At 40.7% G+C, this 18,168-nt stretch overlaps 1 protein-coding gene across 1 annotated transcript in view; it reads left to right on the forward strand.

The window, feature by feature from the left end:
• EPSTI1 (epithelial stromal interaction 1 (breast)) overlaps positions 1–18,168 on the forward strand; it is a 116,755-nt gene that overhangs the window by 33,672 nt on the left and 64,915 nt on the right. The window contains exon 6 of the mRNA XM_011940372.1: positions 7,872–7,945. Coding sequence (XP_011795762.1) covers positions 7,872–7,945 — 74 coding nt within the window. The remainder of the gene's footprint in view (positions 1–7,871; positions 7,946–18,168) is intronic.

The following is an 18,168-nucleotide window of genomic DNA, read 5'->3' on the forward strand; positions in this document are numbered from 1 at the left end:
AATCCTTCATAGTCAGAAAGGTGTGAAAGTCAACCAGCTCCTTAGTATTCAGTCATGTCAGGCGGGCCCATGAAGAGTTAATCCTATGGGTAAAAGGAGAAATTTGGAGACAGCACTGGTATACTTCAGTTGTGTTCAGTTCAGGAGTGTAACTTGCATTCCCTAGACTAGAGTCTGTCACGGTATATATACTTCGAGTGGTGTGCTGTAGCTTCCTTGTACTGGCTTGTACTGTGAGAATTGTGACATTTTCAGGATTTTTTGAGCTACTTGGCTTCATCATTGTCAGCTTAAAACTGACTGTGGTGGAAAATATTTACGATGTGGAAATCAGTAAATGCTACAGATTAATTTCCCCTCCTCCTCCTACCTGCTAGACCTGATTAAATGTTGACCAGCACACCACTGCTTAGCACTAAATGAAAAAGGTATTTTCTTACCCTCCTCTACCATCCACATTCTAAAGCCAAGTCTCAGAGGGCTAGGGAGAGCAAAGATTTGGGGAAATAGCTGGCCTATTGTGTATTTGATATTTATTGATTTAAAAATAGCTTATAATTCATGTAGTTGGCAGAATAATGCTCCACCCCAAGATGTCCACGTTCTATCCCTGGAACCTAGGAATATGTTTCCTTACATGGGCAAGGTGATTAAGTTCACAGGTGGAATTAGGGTTGCTAATCAACCGACTTTAAAATAGCCAGTGTATCCTGCAATATCCAGGTGCCCAATATAATCACAGGGGTCCTTAAAATTGGAAGAGGGAGATAGAGAAAGAAGAGATGATACCAGGAGAAAGATTCAGCCCACCACCGCTGGCTTTGAAGATGCAGGAAGGGGCCATTAGCCCAGGAATGTGGGTAGCCTCTAGAAGCTGGAAAAGACCAGGAAACTGATTATTTTCCTTTGAGCCTCCAGAAGGAACACAGCCTTTCTGGCACCTTGATTTTAGCCCATTGAGACCCATTTTGTACTTCTGACCTCCAGAGTTGTAAGATAATAAATTTATATTGTTTTAAGCTGTTAACTTTGTGGTAATTTATTACAGCAGAAATAGGAAACTAATACTACTCATGTGGTTTTATAATGATGCATTGATTTCTTTTCCAAGAAATCTATAAAGCAGAGACAATATCTCTAAGACATTAGAGTATTAGAGTAAAAAAGCAGTCTACCAGATGCAAGTGTTTTGCCACTGGTTCTTTCAGCATAAATAGACAGATTTTCCTAACTCCCCACAGCAAGCATTTCACCCAAATTTAGTGCTATGGGAGTAAATCACATTTTCCCCCCATAATCACATGATAAATAATAATTTTATTTTCCCATACTTTCGTGATCCCCACAAACCTAAAATATGAAAATCTTCTAACTCCATTCTAAAGACTCTATTTCCTAGGTTCATCTTATTCTGCTTTTGATCTACATATGTTTGAGATAATATGCAGTATTATATAGTTTCCAAATACAGCTACCCTTTAGATATGGGAGATTGGTTCCTGCCTCCCCCACCCCCCCCAACACAATGGATACCAAAATCCTATATAAAATGGAGTAGTATTTACAATAGCCTATGTTCATTCTTCTGTATACTTTAAATCATCTCTAGATTATTTATCATACCTAATATGATGTAAATGCTGTGTAAATAGTTGTTATACTGTATTGTTTAGGGAATAATGACAAGAAAATAGTGTTACATATTCAGTATAGATGCAACCATCTATTCCTCATCCCCTAAATATTTTCCATCTGAAGTTGGTTGAGTCAGCAGATATGGGACTCATAGATAAGGAGGCCCAACTGTACTTCATTTGATCCCCCAACCTCTTGGTATCATAACCTCAGAGAATTCAGGAAACCAGCTAATGATCTGAGTGACTTCCAACACCTTTCCTTGCTCTTTCCAGTAAGCTATGGCTGCCAAAGTCATTTGAAGCACTGGAAGTCACAGTGTTTTATGCAGACACTGAGAAGCACAGTTAGTTTTAATGCTATATGGTGAAGTAGGAACTAACTGGTGGAAAATAAGTTCTGCATATTAGATGCAGAGATGCATACAGGTACATGTTAAGGAATTACACTTGTTGCTTTCTTATTTCTAGGAAGCAAGTAGTAAGGGCTACCAGTTTAAGAACAATTTTAGGGGTAAACTCAACATTGAGGAAATTATTTCAATGTTGTTTATATAAACTGGGAAACATTTCCATTTCTGAAAACTTTCAGGGAACATCAGTGTTTCCAAGAAATGTGGTTCCTACATCATGCATTTCTTTGTAGGTGAATTGGTGGAGACATTAAACCTTTGGTCATTGAAATGTAATAGGATCTCACTAACTCCATAATGTTATAATGTTAATATCTCTGAAATAAAGATGTGGTGCTAAGAGTGTAGGCTGATAGCTTCTCTGTGCTTCACTTACCTTATTTGTAAAGTGGGTATAATAATGTAATAATGAGACTGGCAGGACTAGAGGATGCAATATGTGCAAAGATCTTAGTACGATACCTAGCACTTGGTGAGCACTCAGTAAAGGTTCGCTAACCTAATCATAAATGTAAAGAAGTGCTTTAACACTATCTCATTGGAATCTATTATATCAGCCTCTTGGAAGGGAGGCACAGAGAGTATTATTATTTTTATGCATGAATTGGATGGATTCAATTATTTCATTTCTACTAAACCCACATGAATGAGTTTGCTGGAGAGAAAAACGTATGTGACTTTTGTTTTTTCTTTTGCCACACCGCATTTCTGAGATTTCATCTCAGCTGGGTCTTTCACAATGCCCAATGCCCAGCATTTTTTTTTCTTTGCATTGTAACTGGGGACCAACCCCAATTACCAAGATTCTTGCTGGCTTTATATTCTTCTTATACTCTTCTTTCATTTGCAGCATGTGACCTTGTCTCTTACTTCATAGGAAATAAAGGTCACTGGCCTTAAGTATCTTTATTTTTCTCTTTTCTTACTCTCCCTTTGCTGCACCTACCCCCATCCTATCTCAGGAGGAATCAGAAGGTCCCTTTCCTCATTGGTACCATGGATTCTTCCACCTGTGCTCACCATGTCATCTTCCCTCCTATCTCCCTAGGGACCTTGCTTCTCCATCAGTTACGCTCCTGTCTCCTCTCACTTTCTGGTTTTGTTGTTTGTTTTGTTTTTGTTTTTCTTTCTTAGGATTTAATCTTACTCAAATCTCTCACAGTAAAAACAAATTTTCTGTATTGTGGTCTGCTTTCAACTCCTCTGTCCCAAGCATTATGGTTCAAACTTCTTCAAAGACTCCTCTACCACATTGGTTCCCAAATGTCACTCTGTGGACTGACTCTCTAACAATCACCTGAACCAAAGAATCTCTATTTAAAAAAAAAAAGTTCCCCAGGGGATACATGGCTCAGCTAGCTTAAGAATTTATCTTCTCTGATTCCTTTCCTTCTCCGATTCCTCATTTGTTGGTAGGCTGAGTTTGGCTTTTCTTTCTCTAATCTAACTAAGATCACCAATGGTGTTCTTAATTGAAAAATCCAGCTGGGCGGAGTGGTTCATGCCTGTAATCCCAGGACACTGGGAGGCCAAGAAGGAAGGATTGCTTGAGCCCAGGACTTTGAGACCAGCCTGGGCAACATGGTGAAACCCCAGCTCTTAAAAAGAAAGAAATAAAAGAACCCAGGAAAGATTCTTAAATTCCTCACTTACTTTTGCTTTGTGTAAAACTAAATATTAAGACTGGGTGCAATGACTCATGCCTGCTGTCCCAGCACTTTGGGAAGCCAAGGCAGGCCAATTACTTGATCCCAGGAGTTCAAGACCAGCCTGGGAAACATGGCGAGACCCCATCTCTACAAAAACACATATATTAGCCAGGTGTGGTGGTACGTACCTGTAATCCCAATTACTCAGGAGGCTGAGGCATGAGAATCACTTGAACCTGGGAGGCGGAGATTGCAGTGAGCCCAGATGGCACCACTGCACTATAGCCTGGGTGACAGAGCAAGACTCTGTCTCAAATAAATAAATACATAAATAAAATTAAAGTTTAATATTAATGATTATAAGTACTCTGTCCTTCAAATTTCACCCTCCCGAACGTCCCTGGGATCCTTTTCTTCTACTCATTTTCCCACTCTTGATGCTTACCAGATCCCATCTCTTGGTCTCCTCTGATACTGCTGGGCCTAGGCCCCCTCTCCTTAGGTGAAAAATTCCACATTTAAGGATTTAGTTATTGTTTGTGCTGATTTCTGCAGTCCATATCTTGAGGACAGACCATATTTCTAAATTACAGAACCATATATTTTACCGCATGCTTGATATTTCTCCCTAAATATTCCACAAGTATACCTCAAATCCAATAAATTCAAAATTGAACTCATAAGTTCATCCTGATGCTCTTAAATGATAGTAATCTTAGACTCTTCCTCCTTTTCTTACTCATCCCATATCCATATCAGCATACTTCCTATTATTTCTGTCCCTTAAGTTTTTCTCAAGACTGTCCTTTCTTCTCTCTCCCCTATACCTGCTGACTTAACTTGGGGCTCATAATTTAAGGCCTAGATTACTGTGAGAATCACCCCAGGGGTTCTTGTGTATCTGTGGCCCTTGCTGCAGTTTAACCTCCATGTTGTTATAAGAGTGAGCCACTTCCTTTCCTGCTTAATATAATGGCTTACTGTTGGGTTTCATTAAGTCCACACTCCTTTACTTGGCACATACGTTCCTATATAATTATTCCTTCTTACTTTCTCAACCTTATCTTCTACTCCTCTCTCCATACACATTGTTCAATTTATCCACGAGTTTCTTGGGTTTCCTTGAGCTGACATATTCTCCTGTGCCTTTGTACATTAAAAATGTAAGTTCTGGGAACGCCCCTTTCCTATCCTGGGTTACTACCAGCCCATGGTTACCTTTGTGCAAATTAGAGACCAATTCTCCATTCAGGCAGTCAATTCTGTGGGTGCTCAGACTTGTGATAGATAGTGTCTTTGTGAGACACAGAAAAACATACCTCCTCTGTACTGAAGCAGCCACATGCTGCGGTACAAATCTTGGTGAGGTGAACAGTGGCTCTATCTTTCCTTTCCTACCCTCCTCCCACCTGCTGGGACCCTCTGGGCTGAACAACCCATATAATGGAGTGTAGTAACCCTGTTCCTACCTTCTCCTCCTCCTGAAACACTCTTGCTTAAAATTGGGTTGCATTTAGAATTTCTATCTCTCATTAGATCCATGGTATTTATCCTTTTATTTAGTCATCAGCTTTTTGGGGAATATGAAGAAAGCTGTGAGTCCACTCTCCATAGAAGGAAGCACCCTCGTAACATGCAGCTTACCCGAAGTTAGAAACCATATTCCCAGTGTTATTCAACTTCTTGGCTCTTGTGCTTAGGATGGAGTCTAACACTAAGTAGCCATTGAGTGACTGTGGAACTTTTGAAAGCATTTCCTGACAATCCATTTAAGTGCTTTTTCTACATTCTTACTATGTTATTTGCAAACTGCTCTCCCCTAACGTATTTAGCACGCTGCCATCATTGCTTTCCTGTCTGTGTCCCCAGCGAGGCTGTAACATTTTCCAGAATGGGCACTGCTCTGTTCGTAGCTGTATTCCCAGCATCTAACATGGTACCAAGCATGTAATAGGCATTTTATATGAATAGGGATTGAATATAATTTTTCAACTACTCCAGAAATACTACTACTACTACTTTTTTCCCCCCCAAAATACTTCTCCATCAACTATTAACTTCTGAGGCATAAACACACCTTTTTTTTTTTGAGATGGACTCTTGCTCTGTCACCCAGCCTGGAGTGCAGTGGCACTATCTCGGCTCACTGCAAGCTCCGCCTCCCGGGTTCACGCCATTCTCCTGCCTCAGCCTGCCGAGTAGCTGGGACTACAGGCACCCACCACCACGCCCGGCTAGTTTTTTGTATTTTTACTAGAGACGGGGTTTCACTGTGTTAGCCAGGATGATCTCGATCTCCTGACCTCATGATCTGCCCGCCTTGGCCTCCCAAAGTGCTGGGATTACAGGCGTGAGCCACCATGCCTGACCTTTTTTGTTTTTTGTTTTTTGAGATGAAGTTTTGCTCTTGTCGCCTAGGCTGGAGTGCAATGGCGTGATCTTGCCTCACTGCAACCTCCGCCTCCCGGGTTCAAGCGATTCTCCTACCTCAGCCTCCCGAGTAGCTTGAATTAGGGGTGCCTGCCACTACGACTGACTAATTTTTATATTTTTAGCAGAGATGAGGTTTCACCATGTTGGCTAGACTGGTCTCAAACTCCTGACCTCAGGTGATCTGCCCACCTTGGCCTCCCAAAGAGCTGGGATTATAGGCATGAGTCACTGCGCCCTGCCATAAGTAGACTTTTGTTGGATAAAACTTAGCTGCTATGTGACTGTTTGTGAGTTGGAATCTATTAGTGAAAAGGTTAAAACCAGTGGTCTTAACTTCTGACCTCGCTAAAGGAATCCAGCCTTTTGTCTCTAGCTGTTTTTGTGGCTTTCTCACTGTTTTCTGAGTAGCTTTCTGAATACTGGTTTAATCAACAATTACTGCTTGTTTGCTGTCTTTCACCCTTTGAGATCCACCACAACCCCCCCAGTCCCCACCCTGGAGGGCAGGGAACTCATCACAATGGAACACTTTTGTGCCCATGAGTCAGGAATTTTTCCTAGACTAGAATCATGTTTATTTGGTTTTATAATTTTCCATTAGTTTGCCTCCTAGAATTCTGTGTTTCATTAATAATCCAGTTGCTTGCCTTATAATTGATTCTCTTTGACTGTAGTAAATTTCCTTTAGTTTTTTTCTGAAACTGAAATCATCCATTTTGCCTTTCAAAATGGGACTAGCAATTAGTTTTAAGTGAATGAAGACTTTCATGGAAATGAACAATACAAGCAGTTTTTTCCTTTCTTTGAAAGATGGAACCAGACTTATGTTTGGGCTTGAAAGTGATGATTTCCATTATTCTCCTTTCACAGGTCCTCTTCTGGGCAAATCCAATTTTTTATTAAAGTAAACCCAGCTGCTTACTGTCTCTCTTGGATTCATTTAAAACTTCATGATCCTCCTGGATAGTAGAATGTGTTTCAACTCCCCATTAAATTTGTTGTCTAGGAATTTTACTTGTTTTTCATAGGTCATAGCAAGTTAAAAAATGACAGTGTGTCATGGTGAGCAAAAAGCAAACGTTCCTGGGTTATTTAAATTGGATTAAAATATGCCAGAGCCATGGTGACAGAAATATCAAATATGAAGCCCTTTATCTCCAGGCTTTCCAAACAGCTAATTAAAAAAAAAAACAACTATTTCCTATTCAAGTGGATGGCTTCTTTTATGACATGTGCTGTTCAGTCCCTCAACAGCTTTAAGTATCTGATTCTAAGTCAGAAGCGAGTTGGGTTGTCTTATTGAAAATCTTTTCCTGAATACTTTAGTAGAATTTGGGTGTATATATAAATTTTGTATGAGCTATTTAACCATTTATTATAATTTTAATTTAACATACTTGGTATGGAAATTTCATGTTTTCATTAAAACATTTTGAAAGCACTGCTTAAAAAATAAATGTTGCTATCATTTGAACTAAAGAATAAAAACACAAAATACTGGTTCTGTGATTATACCAATCAAGTTGGGAGAGGGGAGCTATGGAAAGAACTTGGAGCTCCTGGCTTTCAGTCCAGTGCCCGTGGGTCTGACAGGGAATACCATCTTGGAGCCTCTGGCAGGATACTGTATTAGACTATCAAGGCCACTTGAACCTTAGGATTTTGGACCTTGGGTAACTTTAGCATCATGGCTCTGCTTAAAGCATCTTTAATAAGTTATGTTTTGATATTTGCAATTTCAGAGCAATAAACTGGAGGAGAAAAAAAGACTTGAAGAAAACCTTAGAAGAGAAGCATTTAGAGAACATCAACAATAGTAAGTTAATGTTTCCAGAACTTTGTGCCTTTATAGGCAGATTGTTCATACAGGTTTTAAATTCAGGTGATGGTAACTTGTCAAAACACCTGGTATTGGGTTATTGGCTGTTATATTAATTATGTAATTGAGCTCTGTCACCGTGTAAGTAAGGTGGGAGTCATGTCTACTCACCAAAGTATCCTTTAGTAGTCAAGAACACTAAATTTGAGAAATTCTCCATTATAAATAACTTGGAAGAGCTGATCCTTTGGTGATCCAAGGTACTTCTGCTTATGTTGACTTCCAGGATACCAATATAAGGAACAGAGTGTTTGCACTGAAGTGCCTAAGCAGAATCTAAACTGACCAGGTATTTATCTAATGGACTGAAGGCTATTATACACCTATATTTTTTTGTAGACAAGAATTGAGAAATCATTTAGTAGTTATTGGCAAAACTCTCCACTGGTGGTCATACACCAAGGTAATTTGCAGTATGATTTGTGAACAACAGCAGCTAATAGATACAGGGCAACTACTATGTGCTTTATAACACAATCTACTTTGTTATGTAGGCTTTAAGGGTAAGCTCATGTCCTAACTCTTGGTAGCCAGGTTACCTGCACATTGATTTAAAAAAACCCAAATCCTATTTCTGGCCCTACGTTAATTCTAAACGTGGTAGAAATAGAACCAAGCAGATCTGGGTTCAAAGTACTAGCTCCCGCTAAAATTCTTTGAATGTCAGCGTTTTTTTTTTTTGTTTTTGTTTTTGTTTTTTATTTTTATTTTTTTTGAGACGGGGTCTCGCTCTGTCGCCCAGGCTGGAATGCAGTGGCCGGATCTCAGCTCACTGCAAGCCCTGCCTCCCGGGTTTACGCCATTCTCCTGCCTCAGCCTCCCTTGTTTTTTTCTTAAATAGAGATCGTATCTATCTTATAGGCCATTTGCAAGAATTACATAACATATGTAAATGACATAAAAGTGCCTATTACAGGCACTTGAAACGATCCTTCTTACAGAGGCCCTTGTTGAGTAGGCTCATATAACTTTTATTTTATGGAGGCTGTACATGAATTTCTGGTCCCACCAGAACCAGTAATGGGCACTCCACTTTCATATGAAATATTCACTGCCTGCCTCGCTCCATTGTTGTTCCTTGTTTGCAGAATTTAAGAGCACTCACATATCGAGGCGAGCGTATTTGTGACACCCTCCAACATATTCCTCCTCTAAGCACAGTATCCTCTGATTTCTCATGCCACTAAAATTATCCTGCCTCTATCATAAGCAGCCCTTTCTTGCTTTAAGATTCAGAGGCAGGAATGGAAGAGAAGTTTCTCAACCCTCCGCTTGGTCCTTAGCAAGTTAGATACTGTGTTTCTGCTACCCAGGCCAGAAAATAGATGGGAGATGGGATTGGGTAGGATGAAAGTGTTGGTAAGTGATGTCATCCTCCTTAGCTAAAAGGAACCTCGCTCTAATTTTCATCACAGAATCCTTAGCCTGTCTCTCTCTACTCTTCTTCTAAGGAAGGCGTTTGAGTGAGGAACTAGTGGGAAGCTAAGGAGCTAAGCACCAGGAGAAACTGTCTGTCTTGCAGAGATATGGTGGGAGGGAGGCACTAGATGAAGGCTGTGAATGTATCATTGCCTCTCTTCTCATGGGTAGAGAATGAATGAGCATTTATTTCGAGACTCAGCCTGAAGAGTTGAGATTAGGGGCTAGGCTGGTGGCTTTGTGTCCGAAGTTGGTTCCTTCCGGTGGGTTCTTGGACTCACTCACTTCAGAAATGAAGCCGCAGACCTTTGTGGTGAGTGTTACAGCTCTTAAAGGTGGCACCGACCCAGAGAGTGAGCAGCAGCAAGATTTATTGTGGAGAGCGAAAGAAGAAAGCTTCCACAGTGTGGAAGGGGACCTAAGCAGGTTGCCACTGCTGGCTGGGGTGGCCAGTTTTTATTCCCTTATTTGTCCCTGCCCATATCCTGCTGATTGGTCCGTTTTACAGAGTGCTGATTGGTGCATTTTACAAACCTCTAGCTAGCCACAGAGCACTGATTGGTGTGTTTTTACAGAGCACTGATTGGAGCATTTTACAAACCTCTAGCTAGCCACAGAGTGCTGATTGGTGTGTTTTACAGTCCTAGCTACAGAGTGCTGATTGGTGCATTTTATAATCCTCTTGTAAGACAGAAAATTTCTCCAAGTCCCCACCCGACCCAGAAGTTCAGCTGGCTTCACCTCTCAACTTTGGTAGCCTAGAGTCACAAATGAGAACAAATGTCATTGTCCTATGGCATACTAGTTTTACATCAGAAGAGGGAAGATCTACTTAGCAGTGAGGGGCCTTGGGCACAGGACTAGATAGTTGAATGGGTTCATTCTCTGGAGAGTTCTAAATATGGCAAAGTAAAGGATAAGAGATTCTTGAAGTTTTAAAAAACTTTAGAAGTTGTGCGTCCAACCTCCTTTCTTTTATAGTTCTAGCTTCTTGAGTCTTAGTAAAACAGCTAAATACAGAAGATCAATCACCCTTTTTCTGTAAAGAAAAAAAAAAATTTGCCCTCAGCCACCCGGCCTACTATCAGTGGAGCTGAATTCAATTACACGCACATTTCACTCTTGCTCTTTCTTCTGCTTGTTGTAAAAGTCCCAGTTAACCAGGAAAAAGAGAGGTTGGCTAAAAACGAGAAGGATCTCAAATTGATTTTTAAAGCCTATTGAGAAACACGGGAAGAGGTATATGCGTGAGGTTCTTCTTTGAAAGAGTATTGTGTTTTGAATTACTTTTGAAATTAAAAGACCAATAGCTCATGAAATAAGCAGCAATTGTATAGTTAGGAATATAAAAGAGATTTAGAAAAGATGGATCCTCTATATGACAAGTCTTTGTCATACCTTCTTAGAATCAGTTTATGGTGGAAAAGAAAGTCTAGGAAAGTTCTTTGGCTTTTTTTTTTTTTTGAGACAGAGTCTTGTTCTGTTGCTTGGGCTGGAGTGCAATGGCTCAATCTCGGCTCACTGCAACGTCCGCCTCCCGGATTCAAGCGATTCTCCTGCCTTAGCCTCCCAAGTAGCTGGGATTACAGGCACATGCCACCACACCTGGTGAATTTTTGTATTTTTAGTAGAGACAGGGTTTTACCACGTTGGCCAGGGTAGTCTCAAACTCCTGACTTCCAGTGACCCACTTGCCTTGGCCTCCCAAAGAGCTGGGATTACAAGTGTGAGCCACCGCGTCCAGCCAGCTCTTTGGATTTTTAACATCACAAAGGTTTTGCCAGACCAACCAGACTGCCTACCCCCACCTCCCAAATTAGTTTCTCCTGAAACTGTCAAACGAAGGAACACAAAATAGAAACGTACATAAGAAATTCTTTCAAACCAGTCAGTACTTTGCTAGCTTCACCATGCTGCAATGTGTGATTCGCACAGCAGACCAGGAATGGTATTGTTTTCTGTAGAGAGGGCAACCATGGACTTGAGCGGATTGTAAATCCAAGTTGCTGGAGAAAAAGCTCATGATAGCAACCTGGGGCACCACCATGAGAATCTTAATGTGCTCTTTCTTAACACCTTGTTCTTGACTTCGTTCATTTGCTTCTGATTATTTTTAGTGTTGTCAATTATTTAGCTAACAGGCAGAAAACTAGGCTTTTATTGACATCCAAAGGGACTCTCCTGAGTGTAATAATGAAGGCAGTTTATCGAATGCCTGTGAGGTTGCTTTCTAATTGTACGCATTAATCTGCCCGTGCAAGCTGGCTGAAAATACACAAGCAGATTGCACATGCAGATGGAGCACACAGGATGGATTTTATGGAAAGACCTCTGGAATGTACTTTTGCAGTACTGTCTTTTCCCTAAAAATCGAATGACTGTAACTGTTTCAATGAGCGGCTGAGAGCAGAACAGATTAATGGTGCATTAATTCTGCTACTCTGGCTGGGGACAGACTCCAATTTCACAATTTAGAATTAGTTTTAGGATTCTTGAGCCTGGAAACAGGGTAGAAATCGGCAGTTAGCCTTGGTCTAAGTTTCAAGGTTATTTTTAGTCTCTGTAATTATTTACTACTTATAAAAATTCATGTGTGGTATCTTTGGGTGGACTTTTCTACTAGATGGAACATGTGAAGTAACAGTTGATAAGCCTTTTTTAAAAAACAATCATAAGATTTTATGATTTAGGTTCTTTAAAACATTGGGTAAAATAAATCTCAGCATTTTAAATTTTAATTGGTAATTTGTTTTTGGTGGTGGTGGGGTGTAGTCATCTTTCCAATTGTGTTTTTTTGGATGAGTGTTAAGACAGGTTTGAATTTTAAGCCTATTTAACCAGCTAGGGTAGGAAAGTGAGTGAAGCAGGACAGATGCATTTTGTGTGTGGGTATTAGGAAAAAGTGTTCTTTTAAGAATTTTCTGGAGATGTAAGAATTGGCTACATTTTAAACATTAACAATTTAAAATTCGTGTCTAGTAACCACTTCATGACCAAAAAAGAAAGGTCTCTCTCTTCTTTTTTTTTGAGATGGGGCCTCATTCTGTTGCCCAGGCTGGAGTGCAGTGGCTCAATCTCAGCTCACTGCAACTTCTGCCCCCTGGGTTTGGGTGATTTTTCCCACCTCAGCCTCCCAAGTAGCTGGGGCTATAGGCATGCACTACAATGCCCAGCTAATTTTTTGTATTTTTAGTAGAGATGAGGTTTCACCATATTGGCCAGACTGGTCTTGAACTCCTGACATCTTGTGATCCACCTGCCTCAGCCGCCCAAAGTGCTGGCATTATAGGCATGAGCCACGTACCTGGCTCAAAGCCTCTCTTTTCAGCCCTTAAAAATATCAGATTCTCACTTATCTCTCCTTGATCTGGGAAAGACCTGGAAGGGGTAAGAGTGTCTCTATAGATGCAAATTTACCTCACAAAAGACAGCTTTACAGGGCCATTTCAAAATATGTCAAAGAAATATATTTTGGGGTAAAGTATTTTTATTTCCTTCAGAGTCTGCTACCTGTCATGTGATGCTGTAACAGAGTCAGGCTGGAATTTGGTATCTTATTGCCACAAAGAGTCTGTTAGGGCAGTCTATGATGTCTATTTTAATGTACTGGTTAGTTGTGCCTAAACTCCAAAAGGGAGGGAGCATTTAGAATTTGCAATTTAGTTTCTCTTTTAGTTTTTCTTTCTGGAATTCACTTGGCTACAAGGGGATCCATTCAGTCTGTTGGGGGCACTTGGGATTTTATTTTTTGTTTACACATTAAATGTAACAGATTATATATTCATATGGTTTTAAACTACAAAGTGCTTTGTTTTTTTAATCAAATAAAGTAACAAGCTGCTATGAGGCTGAGTGCTGTGGCTCATGCCTGTAATCCCAACACTTTGGAAGGCCAACATGGGTGGATTACCTGAGGTCAGGAGTTCGAGACCAGGTTGGGCAACGTAGGGAGACCTCATCTTTACGAAAAATAGAAAAATTTGCTGGGGGTGGTGGTGCATGCCTGTAGTCCCATCTTCTTGGGAAGCTGAGGTGGGAGGATCGCTTGAGGCCAGGAATTTGAGGTTACAGTGAGCTGTGATCATGCCACTGCACTCCAGCCTGAACAACAGAGCGAGACATTGTCTCGCCGAAAATAAAACAAATGAAGCCACTCTGGAGTTCCCGCAGAGAGCTTGGTGAGAATCGGAGCATGGCCACTTCCCCCATGGCCCTCCCAGGAAAGCTGGGGTCTAAGGACAAGCGAACCTCTGCCCTGCAGGCACCTGGAGCCCTTGCCATGGCTGTGCACCAGCAGGGCCCAGGCCTTGATGCAGAGGAGGACCCCTCTCTCCACTCCACCTCTTTGACCATCAGGCAGCCGCCTCTGGTCAGCCCAGACCCAGCTGGCTGCTGGGCCTCCTGGCCTAACCCTGCCTGGCCTAGATGAAGCCTTCAGGATGCAGCCCCTTTGGGTGGCACTGGTGTGTGGGGTGGGAAGCCTGGCAGCTGTGGGAACACTGTGGAGAGCGCTGTGGGGTGAGGCCTGGAAGGCAGGTCTGCAGGTGGACCCGACTCTGCCACCTCTGTAGGCCTAGAACCCTGCAGCACCGAGGCCTGGGATGACCACTCTGTCCCAGTTGGGTGAGGCCTGCCTCCTTCTTGATGACAATGGACCAAGCAAGGCCTTAGTGGTCCAGAAGGTGAGCAGAGCCCTGACGGATGAAACTGCTAGAATCCACCAGGTGGGGTTGATCTCCCATCTACCATACCTTTGTATCAGAAGAGAAACGGTAGGATGATAAGCCACATTTGGGCAACTGGAAGGGCCCACTGATCTTTGGAAAGATGTACTGGCCCTGTATAGAAGACCTGTGTATGTAATAGGAAAAACTGCTCTCAACTGACCTCCCCAAACTTTTAAAAGAACTCTTGCTACATCTAGCCCTTCTAGATGTAAAGAGGTTTTGCTAAATTATGATAAAAGAGTCATAAAATCACACATCTTGCAAATGCTCACTTCTTAAAAAAATCATAGAAAATGTCTTCTGGAATGACTTTTTGAAATGGATTTGTGAGACCACCTCTGCAAGTGACATCGGGATGACCTGTCCACGTTTGTTCAGTGGGTAAGAGGACTTGGGGTGGAAGACCTGAGAAGGAGGAGGAGAAGGCTCCATGCCAGAATGATCATATTTAGGAGACATTTTCATATTTTAACCATGGCTTTGTGTGTGTGTTTTATTCCTCACTACTGTATACATGGTTGGCAATATTAAGTACTTTTTTTTACTTTTTTTTTTTGGAAATGTCTGGGTTTTCTTCTAGATGTTCTGAAGTGCCTGATATGTGTTAAAAGTGCAGGTAGTAAAATAACACATTTTGTGAATATATCTTTTTGTTGACATTCATATGAAATGTTTTTAGTGGGGACTGGCCAAACCACCTCTTCAGTAATACAACATTGTGTTTCAGGGGAGGAGGGAGGAGGTGGAGGTGGAAAGAGCTCTGTGCCCATGTGCCCATAGTGAGGCAAGAGTAACCATTGTCCCTTATGTCTGTGAGTGTTATTTTACTTATCTGTTTTACACAGATAAGTAAAACAACACAGTGTATATAAAGCAGTGGTCCCCAACCTTTTTGGCCCAGTGAACTCGCTTTTTGGAAGGCAATTTTTCCATGAATGGGGCAAGGGGGATGGTTTTGGGATGAAACTGTTCCACCTCAGATCATCAGGCATTCGCTGGATTCTCATAAGGAGATGTAACCCAGATCCTTCACATGCGCAGTTCACAATAGGGTTTTTGCTCCTATGAGATTCTAATACCGCTGCTGTTCTGACAGGAGGTGGCACTCGGGTGGTACTGCCCACTCACTGTTGCTGTGGGCCCAGTTCCTAACAGGCCACAGACCAGTACCCATCTGGCCCACGGGTTCGGAACCCCTGATATAAAGTACAACCAAGTCCTAATTTATAACATCTAGTCCTTCTAGATGTTAAAGAGGTTGCCTATGTATGACAAAAGTAGAGTTTGTAGACTAATATATTGTATAAATTTTGTTTTACAATTCCTAGGAAATACTGTCTTCAGAAAATTTGAGCATTATTGAGTTGATGGGGGAGGAAAGAGTTCTAGTCCAGAATGTTTCTAGTTTGAAAGCATTTTCAAACTATAACTATCCTTATATGTGTGCAGTTTATTCAAGACTACTGTATATGTAGTAGACAAATTAACCCCTTATCTAAAATATTTAGGCTATCTAGATGTTTAGAAGTGCCAGTTAAATGTTAAATGTAGAAGTAGTAAAACATTGCTTTTAAAATATATTTTTGCTACAATGGACAGGAGATATCTTCCTTTGTAAGTGGAATTGATAAATCATATCTGAGCCGTATACTACTATCCATACTTGTACAGTGTTTTAGGGCAGGTGGGAAGGAAGGAATTGCAAAAGGTAAAATGCTAGTGTTCATATTTGGATATTTTCGGCACCATTTTCTGTATGTTTAGTGCATTTAGTTTTGCTATGTGTATAGGGTATATAATGGACAAATGAGTCCTAATTTTGCAACATCTAAAGAGGTACCAGTACATGAGAAAGTACCTGGTAAAACCAGTACATTCCATATACTTTGTTCTGAGATTCATAGGAAAGCTTGTCTTCTGTGAGTCCCTTCTGGATATGAATTTGTTCAACCATCTCTAAGCATTATACATGGCCTCTACTTGTCAACTGCATTGAAGGCAGAGGGAAGGAAGTAAGGAGGGAATGGTTCAAGGCCCAGATGGTCATATTTAGAAGACGCCTGAGATTCTAATCATTGTTGTGTGTGTGCAATTTCATTCAACAGTGCCGTGTACATGTTGGATAATTCTTATATGAAATATCTAGTCTTTCCGTATACTTAGAAGTGCGTGGTATGTCTAAAAGTAGGACTACTAGAATAGTGCTTTTTGTAAATAGCTTTTAAAAACAAATGGGAAATACTGTCTTCAGAAGTGGAATTGTTAAACCACCTCTGTGAACAGTATATACTACTCTCAGTACTTGTTTGTTGGGTTGAGGGAGGTGGGAGGGAAGAAGTTGCAAAAGGTGTTTTGCTTTGCTAGTACGTACTAGAAAATTTCAGCGAATCCGTCGCCCTGCATAATATGTACATGTCATTTAACTTTGCTATACTTTATGTATTGTGTACATACTGGACAAATGGGTTCTTATTTCATATCTAGTCTCGACAGTGGAAAACTTCAGTCCTATTTAAAACAGCTTGTCATTCGAGATGTTTAAAAAGGCACAACACGTTAAAAGTAGAAGACAAAAGTAACATCCATTAGGTATTTTTTGTTGTTGTTATTTCACAGGAGTGGTTGCATTCGGCAACAGTGTCATTCAGCTTAGTGTTTTGGAGAGTGTGCTGACTGTTCATTGGATGGTGGCAGGTGCGGGGAGGAGCAAGTATGCTGAGGGAGGCTGTGAGTTAGATTAGTTCAGATTATCTAACCATTGTTCTACATGTGCATTTTAATTAACATTGGTGTGTATCAAAGGATAAACAAGTCCTAATGCTAAAAGTTTGTTAAAAGTAGAGGTAGTAAAATAATTCCTTTTCAAATGTGCTTTTGTTAGTTTTCAGGAAGTCCTGTCTTCTGGGAGTGACCTTTGTTAACCTGCCTCTTGGAGCTAGATGTCCTTCTGTACTTAGTCACTAGAATGGTGGAAGAGGGTGAAAGAAAGGGCTTTTTGCTAGTATCTCCATATATAGAAGAATGTCTTGGATTATAACCATAGGTCTATATGTGCATTTTTAGTAAAGTGCCTGTGTTTATTGTGGACCAAATTAATTATTTTGCAATATCTAAGCTTTATAGATGTCCTGAGGTAACAATGTATGATAAAAAGTAGAGCTAGTGAATTAGCCAATTTGTACTTTTTTGGGGGCGGGTTATAATTGATAAAAAAAAAGATGCATGTTGGACATGGAATTGTTAAACCACTTCTGAGCAGTGTAGGTCAGGGCTTGTTCTTTAAGTTGGCAGCAGAGGGGCAGAATGAAATAAAAAGGCAGAGATGCATGCAGATGTGTTCATATTTACGTTTTGATGCTAGCCATTGAGGTAGCTGTATCTCTTTTGGTCGTATTACAGGAATACATTAAGTAATTAAATAGAAATATACCTTCTTGCTAATATTTCAATGTAGATCTGATAATCTTCCTAGAAACATTATGCTTAATATACTCTGTTGCTTTATGTTTCATTTTAAATTGAGCGTTAAGGGAATGCTGTATTTTAATCGGAACGCTGCCAATACCTTTACCCAGAGGCCTGTGTCTATTTTTGTCTTCTATGAAACTTTTGTCTCAAGAAAGATGTGATTACATTCTTTTTATTGTTATTATTATACTTTAAGTTCTAGGGTACATGTGCACAATGTGCAGGTTTGTTACCTATGTATACATGTGCCATGTTGGTGTACTGCACCCATTAACTTGTCATTTACATTAGGTATATCTCCTAATGCTATCCCTCCCCCCACCTCCACCCCACAACAGGCACTGGTGTGTGGTGTTTCCCACCCTGTGTCCAAGTGTTCTCATTGTTCAACTCCTACCTATGAGTGAGAACATGCGGTGTTTGCTTTTCTGTCCTTGCGATAGTTTGCTCAGAATGATGGTTTGCTCAGAATGATGGTTTCATCCACGTCCCTACAAAGGACATGAACTCATCGTTTTTTATGGCTGCATAGTATTCCATGGTGTA

The sequence above is a fragment of the Colobus angolensis genome, unplaced genomic scaffold, assembly GCF_000951035.1.
Source record: "Colobus angolensis palliatus isolate OR3802 unplaced genomic scaffold, Cang.pa_1.0 Scaffold101, whole genome shotgun sequence".
Classification (NCBI taxonomy): Eukaryota; Metazoa; Chordata; class Mammalia; order Primates; family Cercopithecidae; genus Colobus; species Colobus angolensis.